The sequence below is a fragment of the Manduca sexta genome, chromosome 4 (assembly GCF_014839805.1).
Source record: "Manduca sexta isolate Smith_Timp_Sample1 chromosome 4, JHU_Msex_v1.0, whole genome shotgun sequence".
NCBI classification, from domain to species: Eukaryota; Metazoa; Arthropoda; class Insecta; order Lepidoptera; family Sphingidae; genus Manduca; species Manduca sexta.
The window spans coordinates 10,638,478-10,662,952 of record NC_051118.1 but is presented as its reverse complement, the minus strand read 5'-3'; the positions used below and the strand labels follow the sequence as shown (position 1 = coordinate 10,662,952).

Here is a 24,475-nt window from a genome sequence, read left to right as displayed (position 1 = left end):
TGAATAATGTTATTTTTATTCATGGCCTTGTCCTATATACGTAACCCATATCGGAGGCCTCGTAAAGGGTCCGGCAGTCGGCATTGAGTGTATGCGATTAATCTCTTGTGTGTAGTCGTGGTGTGTAATAGTTACGACTTTGAACTTTGTAATTAAGTAATAAGGTGTGATTTTAATGTGTTATATAGTGGTAAGTAGTCGTTGTACAGTGTTCGGTTATAGTTTGAGGCTTTATGAATAGATACGACTTTGAACTTTGTAATTAAGTAATAAGGTGTGATTTTGATGTGTCATAAAGACGTAAATGAACCTAAAAAAATATATTTTAAGTATTTCAGCGACCGAAATTTAGTAAATATATAATTTTTTTAAATAGTTTAGTGTATAGGTAGTAATATTTAGAAGTTTCAAAATGTTTCTAATAACTATTAATATTAAGATATATTCTTCCTGACAGACTACATTGATCTGGTTCTGATTATCTCTTTCCAGAAAAAAATATCAGAAACGATAAAAGCTATCAATACCTCCACTCCAACAATACTAACTAGAAATCTAGTTAACTTCCTCCCACACAACACACTTTGACATCCTCATACTCCGGAACAACTCACAAAAATGAAAGGAACTCTTGAAAAGTCAATCATACCGACTGACGGCGCGAGAATTGAAATTATTTGATAAATAGTGACGTGACATTTCCAATTCTGACTTACGCGAAGGCAGTTTAAGTACTGTCAGCCACAAAAGTCGCTGAATTATTTCAGAACTACAAAACGCTTAACTGCAATTAAACTTCATTTAGTAAAGAAAAACTGTTGTTGATATAACGACAAAAGTTTAAAGGTGATTTGAAATTTTGAATTTGTAAAGTTACTTTTGTCAGTCGACGGTACATAGTCAGAAATTCATAAATCGACGGTCCGTACGTAAAGTATCGAATCTGCAAAATTGCATTTTGCAGATGCAATACTTTATGTAGGAACCGTGAAATAAACACCGCTTGTTTAGTGTTAATTACCATGGCAATAAGAACTTCGATCCTTATTGTCTCAAATAAATGCAGTTCATTTTAATAAGGACCGTTTAAATATCGACAGCAATTTTGGAGATTCGATACTATACGTAGGGACCGTCGGAATCAGAAGTTCCTGAGGTTAGCGTGTTCAAACAAACAAACACTTTAGATTTATGCAATAGTATAGAATATTAAAGGACAGATAAAGATTTAAAAATGCAAGTCGGTAAGTAGTTTTGTATTTTTTTAATCATTCGAACTAGTAGTTCCTTAGATTAATTCTAAAAAGAGTATTAATTTGAATATCAAGTAATGGAAAATATTTTGTTGTGAGTTGATTCCAGTTTGCGTAACCTTCCAATTAAGGTACAACTCTTTTGTTGGGGACAAAGTCTTTATTTGCGTGGGCTAGTAGGCTACCCAACTGTGATATTGCGTTGAATATTTTACTATAAATAAGGTGTCTTGTATACAATGGGCTTTTGTTTGTAACACGCGTGGGTTATTGTCAATGTCAGCATATTATGTTTTATAGTTCATTATATAATAATAATATTAGCCTTCTATTATATACTGTCCTATTGCTGGGCACGGGCCTCATCTAATACAAAGAGGCCTTCGTCCACCACGCTAGCCTTATGCGGATTAGTAGACTTCCACCCTCAAAATTCCTATAGAAAACTTTTCTCGTATGCAGATTTCCTCACGATGATTTCCTTCACCGTTAAAGCAAGCGATAACTCACAAAGAATACACACATAATTTTAGAAAAGTCAGAGGTGTGTGCCCTTGAGGTTTAAACCTGCGGACATTCGTCTCAGCAGTCCGTTCCATAACCAACTAGGCTATCGACGCTTTTACATAAAAAAGATACACTAACTCAACTTAAAGTGTAATTATTTTTAAGCAGCCTGAGCTGCGAAAAGGTATGCCCAGTGGTTTAAGTTATCCGGCATTTGAAAATTGATAACATACGATACATAGCTACACGCCTTTTTCCTGGACAGTTGGCCACTTATGTAAGGTTCCATATAATAAGAGGCAGGACTGTTGCCAGACTATGGGTTGATACTAAGCAGAAAAACCCAGCTTAATAATGCATAAATGTTAATTATAAGTGAATACTTTCATCTTACATAATGCTGTTCACATTAGGATAAATAAAAACAACCCTACATTAAACATACTGCCGACCACAATCAGCCAAAAGACAAAAGACTTTCACAAAAGAACAAACTGAAAAATTCAAAATTCACATCATCCGGACCGCATGAAATAATTTCGCACGACCCTTATGTGACGTCACTACACACGTCGACTGAATAATTTATACAGTGGTACGCACTACATCAAAGACTTACGAATAACTCGAGCTAAAATATTTGCGCAAAACCCGTCCACTTTCTTATACATTAGCTTAGTACTCTATTGTGCCGGGTTATAATGTAGCCAAGGCTAATATATACACTTTCGACTTTTAGTCGTGCGACGGTTTTGTCGTTTGTCAGTAGATTGTAAATTGCAATGTAATTTGGTGAATACATTTTACTTTATTGTCCGGGTATTATGTTAATGTATTTACTAAGTGGGCATCAATAGACATACGAATACTGGCGTAATATATGTAATGTTGACGTAATAGTGCATGTCTCAGGACAAGCCCAAATTAGTGCCATACGGAGTTTGATACAAGAACAGTTTGATGACAGTTATTGATATCTTTCGTGGGTAGTTATTTCGTTTACATAAGGGTGAGAATGTTAAACATCATATCATTCGCCTGTAAATATATCTGAATAATCAATATTTATCATACATCTTTTAAGTCTGAAAAATACTTAAAATAACACAAGTTCAAGACATATTTATCAAACATTTATTATAATCTTATTTTTACACTAGCATTTTCCAGCGGCTCCTAACGTTTTTCCGGGATAAATATTTTCCTAGAATAAAAAGTACCCTATACCATTCAAGAGTAATGTAGCTTCCTATTAGTGAAAGAATTTTCTAAATCGGTTTAGCAGTTTTAGATATTGGCCTCTACAAACAAAAAAAGTTACATACTTTTCTTCTTTAAAATATTAGTATAGAATATAGATAATAATAATGTCGACTAATAATCGCCCGTGTGCGCTATCTCTAAAGCTTTTCAATAAGTTTCCATTAAATAAATCTGGGTGCGATGACCCTTTTTGGAAGCAGCCCGATCTATCACGGCCTAGTGACTAGTCCATTAGCATTTTACGATAAATAACTTGTAACAAATGTTCCCGGTAAGCGAAAGTGTTGGAATTTTACTCAGTGTATTTGCTCACGCAATCATATCTATTCCCTGGGTATTAGGGTATAAAATGTTGATATAATTACTCGTAGGTAGTTGTGGGTATCGGATAATGGTACTGTAGCAGTGGCGAAGCGTCCATACAAGCCGATTCCCGCCGGCTTCCCTTTTAGGTTTTCGGTAATACTAAACAAAATATTTAATAGGCAAATATAAATTTACAACATACCAGACAGTGGACAAAAATTATAATAGCTTAACTTATTAATTAATGATCACTTAATAATGACATCTATCGGCGAATAGCTCATTGTTTGTTAATTTAATCAATATCGATTACCTATTTTAAATAACGTTAGATGGCGCACCTTGTATTTAGTTCCCCAGAAATTCCGTTACCAAAGCGAAATTGTGCCGCCACTGGCGCAAGGTAACCCGCTGTCAAGCGGCTTAATGTCGTAGTATGTTTTTTAATATAGATGGCAGCACTTTGTATGACTTTCTATGCCAGTGTTTGTCGGAATCGCGCGGAAGATATGGGCAAAGGGAACCCGAGCATTTTCGGCTTCACGTTAACCGACTTTGTATAGTTGTCACTTTTACGTCCATTAAGGTTAATTTAATACGACGAAATTTTAAAGGCCGAAATATCCATGCATATTAATTATTTTTACGTTTTTCTTTCAACTGCGAGAACTAATCACTAACTAGACGTGAATTTAAATTCTTTACTTGCCAATACTTGTTTAGTTACCCAGATTAAAGGTGAAACAAAATGTATGAAAATGGACCTTGAGGTATCGCCTTAAACGTCATAATTTATTATGCTACTAAGTTGCGGTGTTTGTAAATTGTCATATTCATTTTATTTTTTGATAGTTTTGTGATATTAAGTAACCAGCGCTTTGTTTATTTAGAAACTACAAGTAAATGTGTATTATAATGGAATTAACTACCTGTGATCAGTTTAATGTCTACCTTTACGTAAGTATATTATTAGTCTGTAATTTCACATATTAGTATTTAGATGGTTAAATATTAAAAGTAGATCTGAAAGTTTTTGATTTTAGACACAAAATGTGTGTTAGAAGAAAATAAGTACTTACTTATTATATTTTACTGAATTTAAAACGATACAAGCAAAAGTTAACGAATAACCTTTCTTTATTATTTTAATTGATAATTATATACGTTTATCATGAAAGTTTCTTTAAACTGTTGGTCTGTTTGACGATCGTGATACCTATTTCTATATGGGGTAATTACATTTAAAGTTTTATTTTGAAAAAAAAAAGAACAGATATTTATTTGGAGGTAGTGTGGTTATAATATGAATACTTACTTTTGTTGCTTTTATAACAAATTAATAGGTAAGTACTTATATTTGTGATTAATGGAAGGAGAATTATCTACATTTATTGTTAGATTTTATAAATGTTTCAATTATTTACGCATAATAGGTAATTTAGTAGGTATGTCAACGTTAGACGATTTCGAAGCAAGACCGATGCGTTGTCTTAGTTTTTGTTTTCCCATAAATTGCTCCCGATATCTTAACTGACGCCAAATATTTCACACCAGGTTACCTTTTGAAAAATTTCACCCTTGCCACTGTACTGTAGACTTAATTTATGTATTAATTTTGAATAAATAACTAGTAGTATAGTGAAAAAAAAATTACTGCCGCCATTTTCTTTTAGTAGCAGAAAATAGTGGGAAGTTCTTGGTTTGCATCATGGGTCGAAACATACTGCGTGGCAGTGGCGAAAGGTGGCTTACCTTTATATAGATTTTTTGTTGAATCTAATTGTCATTAGAACGATTTGCAGATTGCATTCATGCATATTAGTACCTATAAGTTGTGTCGGGTTCCTTTTCAGAAAATTTCACCTTTCGCCCCTGCTGCGTGGGTCTACTTAGGACAGTTTCTCTGCGATAGAATTCTTTAGAGGGTTCACGTCAGGTAGGCGGACGGAAATACACCCAGCCTGCGTAGGCCCATAATATCAATAGTACTAACATAAATATATTGATATTGAAAATTATTATAGTTGTTATTCTTAATGTCGATGAGATTATATTGGATTATATTGCAATATATTGTAAATAAATAAATGAAATTACTCAAAAACTTAGTGTAAGTGCATTGAGACTAAATTATTCTAATGTGTGAATAAAATATAAGAAACTGAACTAAACACAAGTTAGAAATCCTGAAAAATGTTAGATTTTAGAATAAAAATGGCTACATTTCATTAATATCGTAGCGCTTTGTGGTGTTGTAACAAAAGCGCGTAGAGACCAGCATGTAACACGGCTACGAGCTACGGCGTGTAGCACTCACAACGCTGCGTAGGTACTCTTTAGGTTATAACTACATAATATTATAAATAATGGCCCCGATTGCAGTGGCGAAGGGTCCATATAACCCAATTCTTGCCGGCTTCTCTTAACTTATGTAAAATATAATTATGATTGGAACGTAACTGCATTAATGCCTATTATTAGTACCAATTTTATCAGTTTTACCAACAAAAGAACGGCGGTAGCCTATATAGTTAGATAGTTGGTTGTGGAACGGACTGCCGCGCCGAGACGAATGTCCGCAGGTTCAAATCCCAAGGGCACACACCTCTGATTTTTCTAAAAAATGATGTGTGTATTCTTTGTGAATTATCGCTTGCTTTAACGGTGAAGGAAAACATTGTGAGGAAACCTGTATACCTGAGAAGTTCTCTATAAGAATTTTTGAGGGTGAAGTCTACCAACCCGCACTAGGCCAGCGTGGTGGACTAAGGCCTCTCAGTGGTAGAGGAGGCCCGTGCCCAACGGTGGGACAGTATATAATACAGGGCTGATGATGATGATTAGTACCAATATGTTTGTCGGGGTCCCTTTCGGAAAATGTCACCCTTCCCCTCTGCCCGATTGACATTGTTTTGTTATAATAAGAGCATTAAATTAAAAACCCGATTACAGCAACTTATACTGGGTTCAATTGTGAATCTAAACCATCCAGGGACTAATCTGAAAACACATAAAAATTATAAAAATCGGTCCAACGGTTTAGGAGTTTAGTGTACACATGTTACTGAGAATTATATTTATGTATTTATTATAATATTTATCCGATAGTAAAACACAATAACTCTTGTCTGCTGAATTCATATTCATCACACGTGCAAACTGTGAAACGTGCGAAGTTAAAATATTCGTTATATTAAATTTTTATACATTTTTCCTTTTGTAAGAACCTTCTAAAAATATTTAAAAATACCATGAATTAAAGACTTGTATGCCGAACATCTATATCTATTATCGTTCAAATTCACTTCTATTCATCAACATCGAAATAACTTAAAGTTTTATATTTATATCAATAGTAGTACCTTGTTAATTCATAATATAATTTAAAAAGACAATTGCAAATAAAATATATTTAATTCATCAGTTTTCAGCAATCAGTGGCTGTCACACCATGAGCTTCTCTGACATTAAGCGGAAAGATAGATTTATGGGAAACTGTCCGTCTATTGGGACCGCTCCCTTACGTTAAATAACACCCATATGTAAACCATCTGTCATACCTGTCAGAAACACATTTTAAAACAGTGTATACACGCGTGCCTCTGACATGTGAAATATTGATATTGAAAACTAGTTTATATTCCATCAATCATAACGTCTACAAAACGCTTAAAACTCTTTAGCGTTTTACTGAACGATGGATGAGGATTTTCCCTATTCCATTTTCAAAATTTAAAATTCCAGTGACTTATTTCGTAATCCGAAGGTAATAATTTGGTAATTTCAATACTTTACGGACTTAATAATAATTTTTAACTAACCTTAATAATCAACACTACATTTTTTTCTCGTGTTATTTGTCAAAATGTAATTAATAATTGTTATTACCGAATTTAATGGTTATTTAAGTCGCTAAGGTGCGTATAGCGTAAGCAAACAAGTAACAAAGATTACTTCATGTTCAGGGGAAAACTATCCGAGGAGTGGGTAAATAATAACAATGGCTGTTGTTATACCAATAATTTCTCCGAGCCTCTGATTTTTTTTATACGGCCAAAGCAAAGTGAGGCCACTTTTTCTGATTGTAAGTGGAGTGAAGTCCAGATACATTGTCGAGAGATGATTTACATCGCCAGTTGACACAATTATGCCGGCCTGTTTGAAATGATATACATAGGCTGATCCCGGAATTTTACTCACTTAACGTAATATTTGAACGGCCCCTTACATGGACTACTATGGCGGTTTGTACTCCTTGTGTACGGTGGTGACTATCCGGCCGGATATAAAATTCTACCACCAACTTTATGATGGTGGTATATAATTAATTCGATGGGTAGTGTTAGAGTCTCTAATTTATTTATCAATTCACCTTTTTACGCACGAGTACATCAACATATAACAAAAAAATAGAAAGAATAAACATTACATACTTTATGAAAAATGGACCTAGACCGAGACTATAGTATTGGCTTTCATCTAATATTTTGAAGCATCTGAATGATTGCCGGCAAACATGACAGCTACATGACATTACGCGTGTCACCTTATTATGAAGTATATAAGGTTATATTCCCGTGACCAATATATTGACGTATTGTTCTCTGCAGGGCGTCCGACAGATCTCCGTTCGACGGGTCGTGCTGCTCCGGCTACCGGCCCGTGGACTCCGCCAGCCTCACCACGCCCGACGACGACGAGCTCGATCCGGTAAATTATAACCTAGACGCTTATAATTTGGTTTCAATAAGTTCGATAGTATCTGCGTGACGTCTTGCATACGATTTAGCTTTACATCTTTAGTGCAGCCCAAAGAATTAAAAAAATATATTGAATCTTAAGTCATTCATTTCAGGTCTGATTTTTTGATCGTCAGATAAAAGTCCGGAAAATAAATTATAACCCGACTGAATATAAAAGTGACACCATTGTATAACTATATTCGTAAATCAGAAATTTTTAATTCGTTCGTGTTTAACTTTATTCTTTAAATAAGTTTTATTTACCATACACTAACACTGTGTACATACACTAACACTTGACTGCCTCGGTGGCGTAGTTGTATTGCATGTCCGGTACAATAGCGCTCTGAGGTCCTGGGTTCGAATCCCGGGTCGGGCAAAGTGATATTTGGGTTTTTCTGCTCAATATCAGCCCGGAGTCTGGAATTTGTGCCCGATATGGCGATAGGCTCGCCCCCTATCATATCATGGGACGGAACATACTTGGCGAAAAGTGGGTGCCCTAGTTGCGCCTCTGCATACCCCTTTGGGGATAAAATGCGTGATGTTATGTATGTACACTAACACTTTTATAGCTGAAGGGATAAGTAGAGTCCAGAGACGCAACTGCACTCACTTTCCACCGTGATTACTCCGTCCCATCATGTGATAGGACGCGAGCGTATCGCCGTATCGGACACAAAAACAAGACTCCTGTCTGATACTAAAAAGAACAACCCAATATTACTTTACCCGACCCGGGGATCGTACCCTTGACCTCAGCACTCCAGTCGTTCAGTAACACAACTACGCCGCCGAAGAGTCGAGAAGAGTCTGTAGCTTTATTCCAAGATTGAACAATCAACCCTATTGACGTATATTCTATCGCATGCTGTACGTAGTACAAACAATCAACCCTTAATCCAATAAGCCAACTTATGATAACAAATTCTATGTATTACATTTCTCTTATACACGATCAATGATTATAATGTATAAACAAACGTGAAACTGTAAAGTCATTGGCCTCGAGTGTATCAGTCGTCGCTTACCGACTTATCCGTCGCGCACACAGCGGAACCGGAATGCGATTATCGCATTACTAGAGATGGGAAACAAAATCGACTATATCGATAAATGTATCAATTTTAATTATTATTAGTCATTCAATTCCTGCTAAAATTTTACGCATTATAATTGCCATAACAGCTAGGGAATATATGTGAATGATCATGATAATCTAAACAAAAGTGTAAACTGTAAAGTCATTGGCCGCGAGTGTATCAGTCGTCGCTTACCGACTTATCCGCCGCGCACACAGCGGAACCGGAACGATAGGCGACTATCGCATTACTAGAGATGGGAAACAACAGGTACAATATCGATGATTTAAAATTTTATTGAAACTTACAATCTATATATAGCAATAAATATTTTTTACATGAAAATTAATCTGGCTTATTAAATTCAGTATATTACTTGCATATGATAGGACCAAGAACAAGTTTCAACAATTAATATATATGTAAAGACATTGCGAAAGCATTTAATTTCCGAACAGCTTTATAACAATACGATAAACCAAGGGAAATATACTTTTGTGCACTTGCGTTGAAACAAATAGGTATATACTGAAATCGATCGTTGTGATAGTCAAAGTATAAAAAAAGTCTTCAGGAGTCGTACATAAGGTGCCTTCCCACAATCGTTAACACAAACGTTATGTATAAGAATGACATATCCAAGCCATAGACTTATCGATTGGATATGTAATTCCATGCATTTTTCTGTTTTCTATTAGTGTTAACAATTCGTTAACACACTATAACAAGGTTTTGTATATAGTGAAAATTTCCAATAAATAAAGGAGAATTTATACCATTTTTTTTTATCTTCATAATATAAATAAAAATGATCATAGAACTTTGTAGTAATAAGCCAGCGAATTGTAAAAAGGCATCATGGTGCCATCATCTGGAGTTCACAGCGAAAACTGAGCCCATTAACAGTACCACTATCTCAAACATTAATATATTATACACGACTAGCTTTATTATTGATTTATTTATTTATATATTTGGTAAACCTACAATATTTTGACTCTTATAGACTAGTTAAGGCAATTAAAAATGCATAAATCATTATAGTCTCCACTTATAAGAAGTTATTTTATAGTACAGTAGATGTTATTGGTAAAAGTTATTAATCACAAACAAAAAAGATAAAAATAATAATTAATAAATAAAATAACAAGTGAATGCCAAACGTAATTACAAGTTCACAAGATATTAATAATTACATGTAAAAAAGCGGCGATAGCCTAGTTGGTTGTGGAACGGACTGCCGAGACGAATGACCGCAGGTTCAAATCCCAAGGGCACACACCTCTGACTTTTCTTGAAAAAAATATGTGTGTATTCTTTGTGAATTATCGCTTGCTGTAATGGTGAATGAAAACATCGTGAGAAACCTGCATACCTGAGAAATTATCTATTAGGAATTTTCGAGCGTGTGTGAAGTCTACCAACCCGCTCTAGGCCAGCGTGGTGGACTAAGGCCTATTCCCTCTCAGTAGTAGAGGAGGCCCGTGTCCAACAGTGGGACAGTATATTATACAGGACTGATATTATTATTATTTATATGTAAAAGAAAATTACTAGACCAAAGTTATCAGTTTAATTATAAAAATAGATACTTTAATACCATCAGAATAGGAACTAACTGTAAGCTACTACGATATAAGTCAACAGTCCCTTTGAATCCAGCCGACATCGCCTTATCGATTACAGCGGAACCGAGCGAAATGAGAACCCGTGTCGGCCAGTCACAATCGTATTACTAGAGACGTACTCAGAATATCGACTGTTTATCGATATAGCATTTTTAGCTTGGTAACTGCTTTAAAATTGTTTTTATTGATCCATCGAAAACAGTTTTATTGTTTATATGATATTCTGTAAAGTAGTTTAGTAATTTCATTATCGTTTAGTATTTTTACTGTTGGTACTATTATAATAATATAATAATATCAGCCCTGGTATTCGAAGATGTGTGAAGTCTACCAATCCGCACTAGGCCAGCATGGTGGACTAAGGCCTAATTCCTCTCAGTAGTAGAGGAGGCCAGTGCTCAGCAGTGGGCAACTATATATAATACAGGGCTGATATTATTATTATTAATATCAGCCCTGTATTGCATACTGTCCCATTGCTGGGTACAGGTTCCCTCTACTACTGAGAGGATTTACTGCCAGTAGAGCTGGATAATTCTGGTAAAGTTTCATAATTGTAAGAAGATTCATAAAGTAATATAAGAGTGCAGTTACGTTTCGCACTAAACAAGAACAAATATGTCGCTGCGGAATACCTTTGTTTCAATATAGTTTTCTAAGAACATACTTAATATACTGAATCCCTTATAATCAATGCAACAAAGTTCATTTTGAATCACAATATTAATATTATATCGATAAAATTGTACAGCCCTATGCTTAACAGATATAGACGACAGTCGATTTGAAATTTCATTTTAAGTGTAAATTGAGCTTTATTGAAAAAGTCACTACCGACACCCCTGTGCCTGCTGTGTATTTAATAGTGTTGCCACGTTTAAGGGTTTATGATGAATTCCCCCATTATTTAATGTTTTTCTTTTTACATGAAGGGTTTTTTTTTTAATCTAATAGGAACAAATTATAAATCGGGAATATTAAAACACATTTTGAATATACCGCTTTTATCAACAGAGCCATATAGGTTACTATAAGTAAAAAAATAGATGTTTATGAAATATGAAGAAACATTCTGCAAATGACAAATGAGTGAAATTACTTTCCAATTAAATAGCCATAAAAATCATTTGATCAAATATTTAATACACTATTAATTTATTCCTAAATGAAAACTAGATATACATAAAGAATTTTGTAAACAGATATCAGGACTTTTCCCATGATTAATATGGCAACACTAACCGTAAATGCGAATGATAACGGCTTATCGGTAAGCGAGTGGCTTCCCTGTTCCTCGCTTATTTGCATAAAAAATATACTCCAGGATTCTTTTAACACCAAGCTTTCGTAATGTTTTATTTTCACTTACTTTTATATCCAGAGTTAACAGCTATTATGGGGCAATTCTTGATATGGTGACATTATCATTACAAATGCTATGTTATTTTAATTTGCCAAATTAAATAATATCATGATTCTATGTTTTTAAAGTAAAATTTGCAATGATCTGAAGTCATACAAAGGGGGAACCATGACTTATTAATATTATTGCCAGCCCAGTCTAGAATTTGTTTCGATACGGCGATAGGCTCGCCCCCTATCACATCATGAGACAGAAAGTACGGCGAAAAGTGAATGCACTAGTTGCGACTCTGCCTACCCTTTTGGGGATGTAAAGTGTGTTTTACAATTAGGCTATTTTTGTTTGCAAAAGCTATCTGTAAAATAGCCTCAAGGTCAAGTCTGTGTACCATTGCCCCAAGATAAGTCAGTGCTCTTCTTCTCCGGGACTCTTAAGCCAGGTGCCCGTGGCTTTCTCCAGCGTTTTTTTTTATACAGACATATCAAAGTGACCCCACCTGATGGTAAGTGGAGTGGGGTTTAATAAAATGTCGATTGACGAGAGATGATTATCCCTCGACAGTCGACACAATTATACCGGCCCTTTGGAACCGGATATACACAGGCTGATGCCGGAACGCGACACACGTGGACCACTATGGCGAGTTTTAACATCTTGTGTACGGTAATGAAATTAAACTACTTTGCGGATTTTATCGCGGTTTTTTATATTTTAGTTTTCTCCCGACGTTTCGAAGTCTGCAGCCTTCATGGTCATGGGGGGGGGACGACTAAAATATAAAAACTAAAATATAAAAAACCGCGATAAAATCCGAAAAGTAGTTTAATTTTAATGTCTAACATTCGCGTAAACATAAAAAATCATTGTGTACGGTAGTTGCTATCCGAGCGGATATAACATATATCTTACCGTCAGCAAATCCTATGTCATGTTATAGTAACTAAGGGAGTGTAAACTCTGTTTCTAATACGATAAATGATTGTACGCGGAGGAGGGCGCGCTAAATATCAAATAGCAGACCTCGCCCCTCTCCGACACCCCACTGTTGAAGCACAAGTGTAAGATTACCTCTGTAATTTAGCAAAAATTATCTTGTACCCTGTGTATTCATTTGGGAAAATAATCTACGCGTCCGTACAATATTCACATTTAGGATATATATCTATTATTCAAAATATATACTTCCCCTATAATAATATCTACTCTTATTCCGGTCAATCTAGGCCTAAAAATGAGAGCGAAGGTACATAAATTACCATCAAGCAGAAAATCAGTAAGGTTGTTAAAAATATGATTAAAAATAAAATTTTAAAGTTCTTTCCCCTCTATGGAAAAACAATTATTCAAGGTGAAAGGTAACAAAAATGAGTTTTTCGCGATTTTCAGCGAAACGGTAAGTTTTATCATAAAAATATTTCAGACAAAAATTGTAGATCATAAAATAATCTACAAAAAATGTATCAATACTTTTTTTCCTACGAGCTACCGTTTTTGAGATATAACGTATTTAAAAAGTTGTTCATGTTGTTATCATCATCCCCCCAACCTCCTATGTAATGCGCCATAACTTTTCCTGTTCGCCCCCGGCCCTCCAAAAATTATGTAACTCGAAAGTGTCAATTTTTTTGGAATATTCACAATTATTTTACGCGAATTACCGGAAAATCGCTATAATACCTTTGTTATTGTTTTAAAATAAAAAAAATAAATTACATAACGCTTTGTATGAGACCCCCCTCCCGCCCCTGTCACGCATTGTAACGTTTTAGAACACCCCCTAAAATTGCGTTACCTAATACTTGAACGGCCCCTTAGGAGGTAGAGACTTACGTTCAGTGGGGAACTGAAGGCGCTGTTCAAGTACTTAAGGTTATAGCTTAAGGTCCATTTTTCATACATTTTGTTTCACCTTTAATCTGGGTAACTAAACAAGTATTGGCAAGTAAAGAATTTAAATTCACGTCTAGTTAGTGATTAGTTCTCGCAGTTGAAAGAAAAACGTAAAAATAATTAATATGCCTATAAATTTCGTCCTATTAAATTTTAAAGGCCGAAATATCCATGCATATTAATTATTTTTACGTTTTTCTTTCAACTGCGAGAACTAATCACTAACTAGACGTGAATTTAAATTCTTTACTTGTCAATACTTGTTTAGTTACCCAGATTAAAGGTGAAACAAAATGTATGAAAATGGACCTTAAGCTATAACCTTAAGCAGAATTTTAGTATTGTCAAACTCGTCGCCCGCGACAGCAAAAGTAAGCAAGGGTCTTATCTTCCTCTCCCATAAGCATAGGTATACTGTCTACACAATTTATCAATGGTTAGTTATTTATGAAAAAAAAATGACAATAATTATTGTTGAGTTAACTCTTAGGACCCTCGCCTCCGGCCTTCCCCCCATTTAGTACATACGTAATGATTGAACCACTCCAAATGATTATGATCATGATCAATGTGGTCCCAAGTCTTAGTTAAGTATTTAGGAAATCAGTATTAACCAATGTAATGATTTCAGATACCAAAATACCGCGTCGTGTTGCTCGGAGACGCTGGTGTGGGGAAGACCGCGTTGGTCTCCCAGTTCATGACGTCAGAGTACATGAACACATACGACGCGAGCCTCGGTGAGTTTTTATACCAATTCTAAATACATTACCGGTTATCTTAATAGATGTCTTGTTTTTTGACATACATAGCTGAGCATGGAATGTGAATGTTTTGATTCTATTAATGATAATGTAAACAAATGTACTGTTATACATTACCGATTACGATAAATGTATTGTAAATATTAGAGCATGGAATGTAAATAGTTGGAGAGAACTGCTCAAAGAATGTCAATTTGTAAATATTGGACATTATTGGTCGCATAAGTTAAGTTTTAGTAGTAATATTTGTATAACAGAATGGAATGTGTTATTTCTTTAAAATGATATAATGCATGCGGTATGAGAAGAGCTGTATTCGAATTTTAAAACATTTTTTTTTTATTTAGGGCCTGTTTCACAACTTAATAAATGCTACAAATCACATAAAAATGTATAAGCTGACGAAATACAAAAGTCACACTCTTATATATCCTCCTAAATAAATGCTACTAAATTAAGTACTATCGAAATTAGTTGCTTAATACAATAACAGTCAAATAAAATTTACTTGAAATTTGTGAGACATGCCCTTAGTTTCTTATTAGTGCAAATTATAGATGCTAATGGGGCTCCCACGCAGCAAATTGTGTTATCTATTTCACATGCTACATCATGTGATATTTTGTTAACCAAAAATTGTTTCTGTAATGTGGATGCACCATAAGATTAAAACGTACAAAGTGTACATTATAATTATTAATTTAAGCTGACATTATGTTTAATTAATCCATTATTATTCGCTATCAGTACTGTAAATATCGTTATACATTTTTATTAATGTTAAATATTAAAATTATTAAAGTTATTTGCGGATTAGCAAGCCAAAATGGCAGAGGGTACATACTTCACAGAACTGACGGCTAATCGGGCAAAAGAGTTCTCGAATGGAAACCACGCACTGGCAAAGACAACGTTGGACGTCCTCCTGTAAGGTGGACAGATGATTTGATATAGGTCGCAGGAACACGTTGGATGCAGGCCGCTTTCGACAGGTCCGTCTGGAAGTCTTTAGAGGCCTCTGTTTAGCAGGGAACTAGGCTTATGATGATGATGATGAAGTAAAGTGACAACAAACAGAAACTTCAAAAAGATGCAAGTCTGTCTTGGGTTTTAAATCTGCGATCTTCGTCTCAGTAGTATTCTATAACCAATTGGACTATCGCCGCTTTATGGATTTATATTAAAATTCGGGACTAAACGTCACTTGTTAGGCATTCATTATAAATCACTTTTCGGACGCATAACGTAATGTTATTTTAATTGTTACTGTATAATAAAGTTATATTTAAAGTAGTAAAGTTAAAGTTAAAGTTAAAGTATATGTAAAGTTTTAAGGAACAATTAGGTTTAGTTATTTTTAACTACAGTAGCAATAAACTAGCTGCAAAATATTTGGATTCTTCATAGAAGAAATCGCAGGAATCACTGAACGCATTTGTGTGACGGCGTCAGTGACTTGGTCGTATTACTGTTAAGTTTTTGGGTTCGATTCCTGGGTCGGGAAGTGTTACGTTTTTCTATTCAGTATCGGCACGGAGTCTAGAATTAGTGCCCGGTATAGTGCTAGGCTCCTCTGACTTTTCTAAAATCATGTGTGTATTCTTTGTGAATTTATCGTTCGCTTTAACGGTGAAGGAAAATATCGTGAGGAAACCTGCACATCTGAGAACTTCTCTAAAGGAATTTCGAAGGTGTGTGTAGTCTACCAACCCGCAATAGACCAGCGTGGTGGACTAAGGCCTAATCCCTCTCAGTAGTAGAGGAGGCCCGTGCTCAGCAGTGGGCAAGTATATAATACAGGGCTGATATTATTATTATTATTATAGTGCTAGGCTCGCGATCTTTCACATCATATCTATACAAATAGCGGAAAGTGAGGTCCTGTCGCGCCTCGGGCTACCACTTCAGCAATAAAAGGCTTATGTATGTGAGAATTTAGATGTTCGGCAGATATTTAAGATTTTTATTCAACAATAAGCTTCTATTGTTTTGAAAAGTGCATAATAAGACGCAGTGGCGAAGCCTCCATACCCGATTACTACCGGCTTCCCTTTTAGGTTTATTTACGTTTGTCTTAGTTTTTGTTTTCTGTTAAATTGGCAGCGATATGCTAACTAAGGCAATTTATTTGCAAAGGGTTACTTTAAAAAAAAAAACACTTTTTCGCCACTGATCGGACGCGTATCGAGCAAATCTTTCACGCAAGTAAAGCCGCCGGCGAACACTAGTCTACGATATAAATAAAACCGGGTCGCATGCAGTAAAAGCAGCATTAAGTAGTAAAAGCGTGAACTCGTAAAATTTCATATTGCTATTTAATCAGAATGTATGGCTATTTGATGACTGATATTTGCCTTTAGAGTTTAGAATGGATTACGAAATTTGACACACACACACATCACGCATTTATACCCGCAGAGGCATGCAGAGGCGCAACCAGGGCACCCACTTTTCGCCAAGTGTGTTCCGTCCCATGATGTGATAGGGATCGAGCCTGTCGCCATATCGGGTACAAATTCTAGGCTCCGGACTGATATTGAGCAGAAAAATACAGATATCACTTTGCCTGACCCGGGATTCGAACTCAGGATCTCAGAGCGCTGCTACACCGCGCATACAGTACAACTACGCCACCAAGGCAGTCACGTGATTTGACGTACTACCATAAAAAAAATCTATACACTTTGACGATTGTAATGTAGCCTCACCAAAAAAATAAAACCCTCGTTATGTTATGGTAAAAAGTCTATGGAAATTATTTCTTGTACTAAACGTGTACTTTAAAATGGAAAAGCAAAAGTGGCTCCCACAGGGCTGGTTTTTTATTTACCTGGTCAGGGTAAATGATTTGACTTTTACAAATAACGGCACATAATCTTAATTTCTTCTGGGACATCCAATCCTCGGAATCAGAGTTCTATAATTATATAGGGCGGGCATTGGGAAGATTGTCATACAAAAATTTTGCGCTCATGCGATGGTTACTCAATCTACCTTGAAATAGCAAAACACCGATGTAAAATACTTCATATTTATTCCATATAATGATCAGCACTTTTTTAATGCAAATATAAGCATAATATTTTCAGTTAATATGTTATTTTTGTATTAATATCTAAGGACGCTGTGACATCTTGTCATACGGATATTTCAAATAAGACAACGACTTATTACCAATAACTTGGAGCACAAAGGTGATGATGATGTCTAATCTATAACTAACTATACTTACTATCTCTTGTCTTCGCTAGAAATATAAATCTAGCAAATTTAATTCGAGTAAAGGGAAAATACCAGTGGCGAAGCGTCCACACAACCCGATTCCTACCGGCTTCCTTTTTAGATTTATTTACGTTTGTCTTAGTTTTTGATTTATGTTAAATTGGTCGCGATATATTATTAACTAGTGCTATGTTTAATTGCATCGGGTTATCTTTTGAAAAAAATTACTGTTCGCCACTGGAAAATACATTCCTGATGTTATTTCCGAGGAAGACCTAGTTGATAACATCTAGTTTATAGTTCACACTCGCGGACATCACTATTTGTCCCAACTTACGCAGTACAAACGTAACTAGTTTAAGAAGCAATTAAAATGAGCGACCGACCGCGCCGTCAGAACTTCTGCTCGAACTATATAGCGAAATGTATCCTTCCTTTATATCAGCCCTGTATTATATACTATCCACGGTGGCACGGGCCTTTTCTATTACTGAGGGATTAGGCCTTAGTCTACAACGTTGGTTTAGTGCGGATGCGTAGACTTCACATACTCTTAAAATTCTTATAGAGCTTCACAGGTATGTAGGTTTGCTTAGGATGTTTTCCTTCACCGTTAAAGCAAGCGATAATTTACAAAGAATACACACATTACTTTAGAATAGTTGATGTGTGCCCTTGGTTTTAAATCTGAGGACATTTGTCCCGGCAGTCTGTTTCACTCACAACAAGGGTATTGCTGCTTTTAACCCTTCCTTTAATAGGTTCAAATTGAAAAGTTGCGAAGACTAATGTATACCTTCTCTAGTATTTTATATTTTATTAGCTTTTGAACTGCAGCTTCGCCCGCGTGAATAAGTTTTTTCGGAATAAATATTTTCCCAGAATAGAAATTAGCCTATAGCACAGGAGAGTAATGTAGCTTCCTATTGAAATAAAAAAATCATAATCGGTTTAGTAGTTCTTGAGATAGCCGCGTACAAACAAACAAATAAACTCTTAAACCTTGAAGCATCTGAATGTTTGCCGGCAAACATGACAGCTACATGACATTACGCGTGTCACCTTATTATGTAGTATATAAGGTTATATTCCCGTGACACACGTAAATGCTTAATATAATAGCAAGATACGGGAAAGTGACTCCAATACACGTGATGGTAAGTGGAGTCGCGTCCAGACTCGACGTCAGTCTCGACTGATGAACATTCGTTATCCCTTGCCAGTCGACATAATTGTGCTGGCCTGTTCGGGAACGCGATCCGCTATGATGAGGTTTTCTCTTTAGTGGTCGCTATCTTGACACAGCATCAACAAAATGTTGCAGATTTTTTAGGATTTTCTTTAACTTCCTAGTGTATAATAGTTGCTTTATTATGTAAATGGCCCTTCGTTAATATGATAGCATTCAACTTTGTTACTGCCTCGGTGGCGTAGTTGTACTGCATGCGCGGTACGACAGCGCTCTGAGGTCCTGGGTTCGAATCCTGGGTCGGGCAAAGTGATATTTGGTTTTTATTTATTTATTTAGTTAGCACTTTATATACAAAAGTATATAAAGTGTTTGAAATTTGTGCCCGATATGGCGATAGGCTCGCCCCCTATCACATTATGGGACGGAACACACTTGACGAAAAGTGGATGCCTTGGTTGTGCCTTTGCATACCCTTTTGGGGATAAATGCGTGATGCTGTGTGAACTTTGTTATATTTTTCATAAATGACTCATAGATTTTCGGCATCACAAAGATGAAAAATCAAAAATACTGTAACAAATGTCTCGTATTCAAAACTTCAATAAAAACGATTCATCCTTGTATAAGAAAAAAAGTAATCAAGTTTTCTCGTTCGGAAATTTCTATAGAAAATGATTTAATATCAGAATTCTTGGGTTTCACCGGGTATAATGAAGGGAATGTGAGATATTTCTTAATTAATTTACTTAACTTGACTCTAAAACCTGTGCAATACGCGCTTTTATTAAATTATGAGAAGATATTTTAAGGGTTGTTTTTCTAAGAATTAAATATGCTGGCTTCCCCGCCCGAGTGAAAAACGCACCAGTTTATCCGTCTTATGATGTGATAGAACTTGAAATCACTATATTTATAATAATAGCAGCCCTGTATTATATACTGTCTTACTGCTCAGCACGGAACTCCTCTACTACTGAGAGGGATTACGCCTTAGTCCACCACGCTGGCCTAGTGCGTATTGACAGACTTTACACACCCTCAAAATTCTTATAGAGAAATTCTCAGGTATAAAAGATTTCTCACGATGTTTTCCTTCACCGTTAAAGAAAGCGATAATTCACAAAGAATACACACATATGTAACTTTAGAAAAGTCAAAGGTGTGTGCCATTACATTTTGAACCTGCGAACATTCGTTTTGGCAGTCCGTATCACAGCCAACTAGGCTATCGCCACTTTTTTCATACTATATCGACACTTATTCCAATCTTAGCCAATCACGTGTCACGCAGTTTAGTTTTACTGAGTAATCGAACCAAGGCTTCAGCTTTCTTTAATATGCTGTCACTAATCCATAACCCTCTAGACGATTGCGTATATCTAGAATTATACAGATTAATTTCGACATTACTTTACTAAATAAAGCCGCGTACTTATCTTCTTGAAAATAACACTTTATATTAAGTCACTCGAATCATAAACGTAAAATATAAAAGTGTAAGTGTCAAACAAAATAAATATCAAAAAAAGGTTATTTAATTTACGCGCCCTAATGCCACTACTACTACTCTAAGAGAATTTGTCTCACCGGCAACATCATACTTTCAGTCAGAAATACTCACGCTCGCGCCCTACTCGCACTAAACTAAAGCCACCAAAATTCAAACATTTAAAACCAATATTTTTGGTAAATATATCCGTCATTCATGAATATTTTTGGCACAATGTTAGCAGAGGCAAAGACGAGTATGTGGTTTAATTTATTAACGTAAAGTCAAAATGTCCCTGTATATGTTTAATCGTGTTTTCATCGTTCCGGCCGAGTACTGTAAACTGTTATTAGAATGTCGGGCAAGCCTGATGACACAATGGCGGTTTAAATTGCCTTGTCCGAGCCATGTATGCGATTATTGTGACCATATGTCGTGTTATAAGTAGGATAATAAAAATAAATTTTGTTGATGGCAGATACTTCGGGATAAAAAAGAGACGTGGATTAATAATCCTGTATTCAGGTCTTTTTGTTATTTTTTTGGGGGGCACGCTATTTCTCGCAAGTTGTAAATTATTTTTTTGTACCCCTCTTCTTGTATTTTTATTTCTTTTATTGCTTTAAATGGCGAGACGAGCTTGCCGTTCGCTTGATGGTAAGCGATACGACCGCCCATAAACAGTAGAACACCATCCAATACCTTGAATCACAAAGTATTGATTGGTATTCCACTGCGCTCGCCATCCTGAGACATGAGATGTTAAGTCTTATTATGTCCAGTAATTATTATTATTAGTTTTAATGGCATATTTTTTATATTCTAGAAATTTCCTTTAGAGGCACCACGTACCCCCGCGTGTCCCCACAAAAAACCTTTGCCTATATTAATCCGAGATTCGGTTTATCTGTGAGCAAAATTTTATTTAAGTATATTTAACAGTGTCTACTCATAAAATATTTACATCTAAACATTTTCATGAATTTCGCACCAACGGTTTTAGCTTAAAAGCTTCTTATCTCCGAAAAGTAAGCCGTGGCACCTTTAATTCGTTAATCTATGGACAAACTGGGAAAACAAAATGATTAAATAAGTATAATAAGTAAGTACCAAAAATACATACGCTTTGATATTATAGATGTTTAAAGCTGAAGAATATTAACATAGAGTTTAAAAACGTTGCTTCCACTAGAAGTGGACTGAACTACTCCACTAGAAGAAGTGGACGTATTTATGTGATCTATCGGGTATTTTTTTTAATGAGATATAAATTGAATCCCCTTCTACTTAATGTCTATTTTTCTTTGAAAAGATGGTACCCCTACAGTCATGTTATCGTCGAATGGTCAATTACACAGCCGTCCCTTTTGTGGCACGCGTTGACGTGACGTCATCACAATCTATGTCCAGTCTATCATAAAGTAATTAATAAGGAATTAATTAGGTGTACTGCCTCGGTAGCGTAGTGGTCACGACTGCAGTGCTCAGGTCTCGAGTTCCATCCCGGGTAGGGCAAAGTGATATGGTCTGGAGTTGTGTTTGGTAAATGGCAACAGACCCGCCCCTTTTACATGTGACTTTACATAGCTAATGGAATGTGGGTGTAACCTCTGCCTACCCCTGAAAAGGGAAAACGGCGTGATGCAATATATGTAATTGAAATGATTACCATTCTTACTTAAAATAAATGCGAAGGTGTTCGCTTCAGGCAACAACCGATTTTCGAATCGATTACATTATTACATAATTTATGAGCCAAAAAGAGACAAGGCTTTTTACTGCGAATCGTACAGATACATACTCCGAGAAGCGAAAACCGTTGAGACTTCTCTATAAAACATTACCACGTGAGAAAAGGTGATGAATAATAAATTATCTTATCCGTCAAAGTTGCCAACGCTTTATGCAACAAAGCAGTGTTAAAATGTAACAAAGTGCCGTTACAAAGGTACTTAGTACGTTTAATGGACAATTACTTGAAGCCTAGGTCTAGACTAGCTGTATAAGTCATAGTCTTTTTCTCTTAGTCTAGAAAGTTATTTGTATTAATTCCTTTGTATCTACGACGTAGGTTTTAAGCTGTCTAAGATTTGAAAAAGCTGCGATAGCCTAGTTGGGAGTTAAACGGACTGCCGAGAAGAATGGACGCAGGTGCAATACTCAACAAACCTCTGACTTTTCTTAAGTTATGTGTGTATTCTTAGTGAATTATTTGCTTTAACGGTGAACAAAAACATTGTGAGGAAACCTTCAAACCTGAGAAGTTCTCCATAATAATTTCGAAGGTGTGTGAAGTCTACCCACCCGCACTAGGCCAGCGTGGACTAAGGCCTAATCATAACCTTAAACATGTCGCACATGTAATATTTTTAACATAATTTATACCATGGTTTTTGTAAAATAAATTGGTTTTGTTTAAGATTTTAATGATACTACGTTCATAGTTCTTATTTATATCGAATATCTCTGTTTTATGTACCGTTTAAGACTGCAGCATGATTTTGATCCAACTTATATAAAGGTTCGCAATTGATTCTTTATTGGTAGAGCATTACTTTTAAATAAAACTATTTTTCGGATTTATTAGCGATTTTCTATAATATTATGATTCGAAGACTGGAGCCGTCATAGTCGGGGATTCACGAAACAGGGAGAAAATCATAATAGAAAAAGTAGTGATGAAATCCGAAAAACAGTTTGATTTTGATGTCTAACATTCGCGTAAACATAAGAATTCAGTAGAACATTTCTTGTTATATTAAAAATAATTTGCATGATGTATAACTTCTTAGTGTCTGTGTTGAATTAGGAATGTCTTTACATCTATTAATTTAATTATACATACAGATGGTGGCAGAAAGGAGGTTCACTATTTATCTTGCATTTATTGAGGACTAGCTGTATCTGTGGTTCCGCCAGCGTGGAAATCAGTGCATCACAAAGTTTTTCCCACGTAAATCCCGACTCACGAGATTTTTTCAACCACGCGACCTCTTCAACAGTAATCGTTATATTTCAGCCAATTTACATAAAACCGTAATGTATTAACCAAAGCCTTCCATAAGAATTGCACTATCTTTTAGTAAAAACCGTACAAAAATCCTTTCAGTAGATTTTGAGAAAATCGATAACATGCAGATAAGGAGACTTTATTAATAGGGTTTTGTACCTCAAAAGGAAAAAACGGAACCCTTGTTTAATATAGATAGACTAGCGACCCGCCCCGGTTACACACGGGTACTTATCCATAGCCAAGTGCCTTCTGGTGCTCTGATTGCTATCAAACTTGACGAGATCACTCGCTGGACAAATCTGAAGATTAAATAAAATTGCATTAAAATCGCTTCAACTGTTTTGAACTATATGGGGAAATTTTTTCATAAATATAGACTTATGTGTTACCACCTTCTTTCTGGAACATTTTGTAGATAGTAATGCTATCCATAAAGTTGTGAAACTAATTACCTCATAGCATGTTGGAGTAACTGCAAACAAAAGTATGTTCTGAACTTTACATTAAATTAAATGCATTGTTATTATAACCCGAGTAATGTTTCTCTTGTACCGTATAATTGAATATTCCGTTTGATTTCACGTTGAAATATTGCATTGTGTAGACTCGTATTTAATATTACAATAGTGTAGAGAACATTTTGTATTGTTAGCAGTAAACGCATGAAGCTCTGGACAAAGTTTTACAAAAAGAAATGAAACTAGAAATATATATCGAACGTTGAAAAGTTAATTGATTTAGCGTCATTTATTTGCGACATT

At 35.4% G+C, this 24,475-nt stretch overlaps 1 protein-coding gene across 1 annotated transcript in view; it reads left to right on the top strand.

Moving 5' to 3' along the window:
- The window catches only part of LOC115453998, a 63,116-nt gene that overhangs the window by 11,536 nt on the left and 27,105 nt on the right, over positions 1–24,475 (top strand). Inside the window, exons 3-4 of the mRNA XM_037442221.1 lie at positions 7,940–8,039; positions 14,666–14,774. Coding sequence (XP_037298118.1) covers positions 7,940–8,039; positions 14,666–14,774 — 209 coding nt within the window. The remainder of the gene's footprint in view (positions 1–7,939; positions 8,040–14,665; positions 14,775–24,475) is intronic.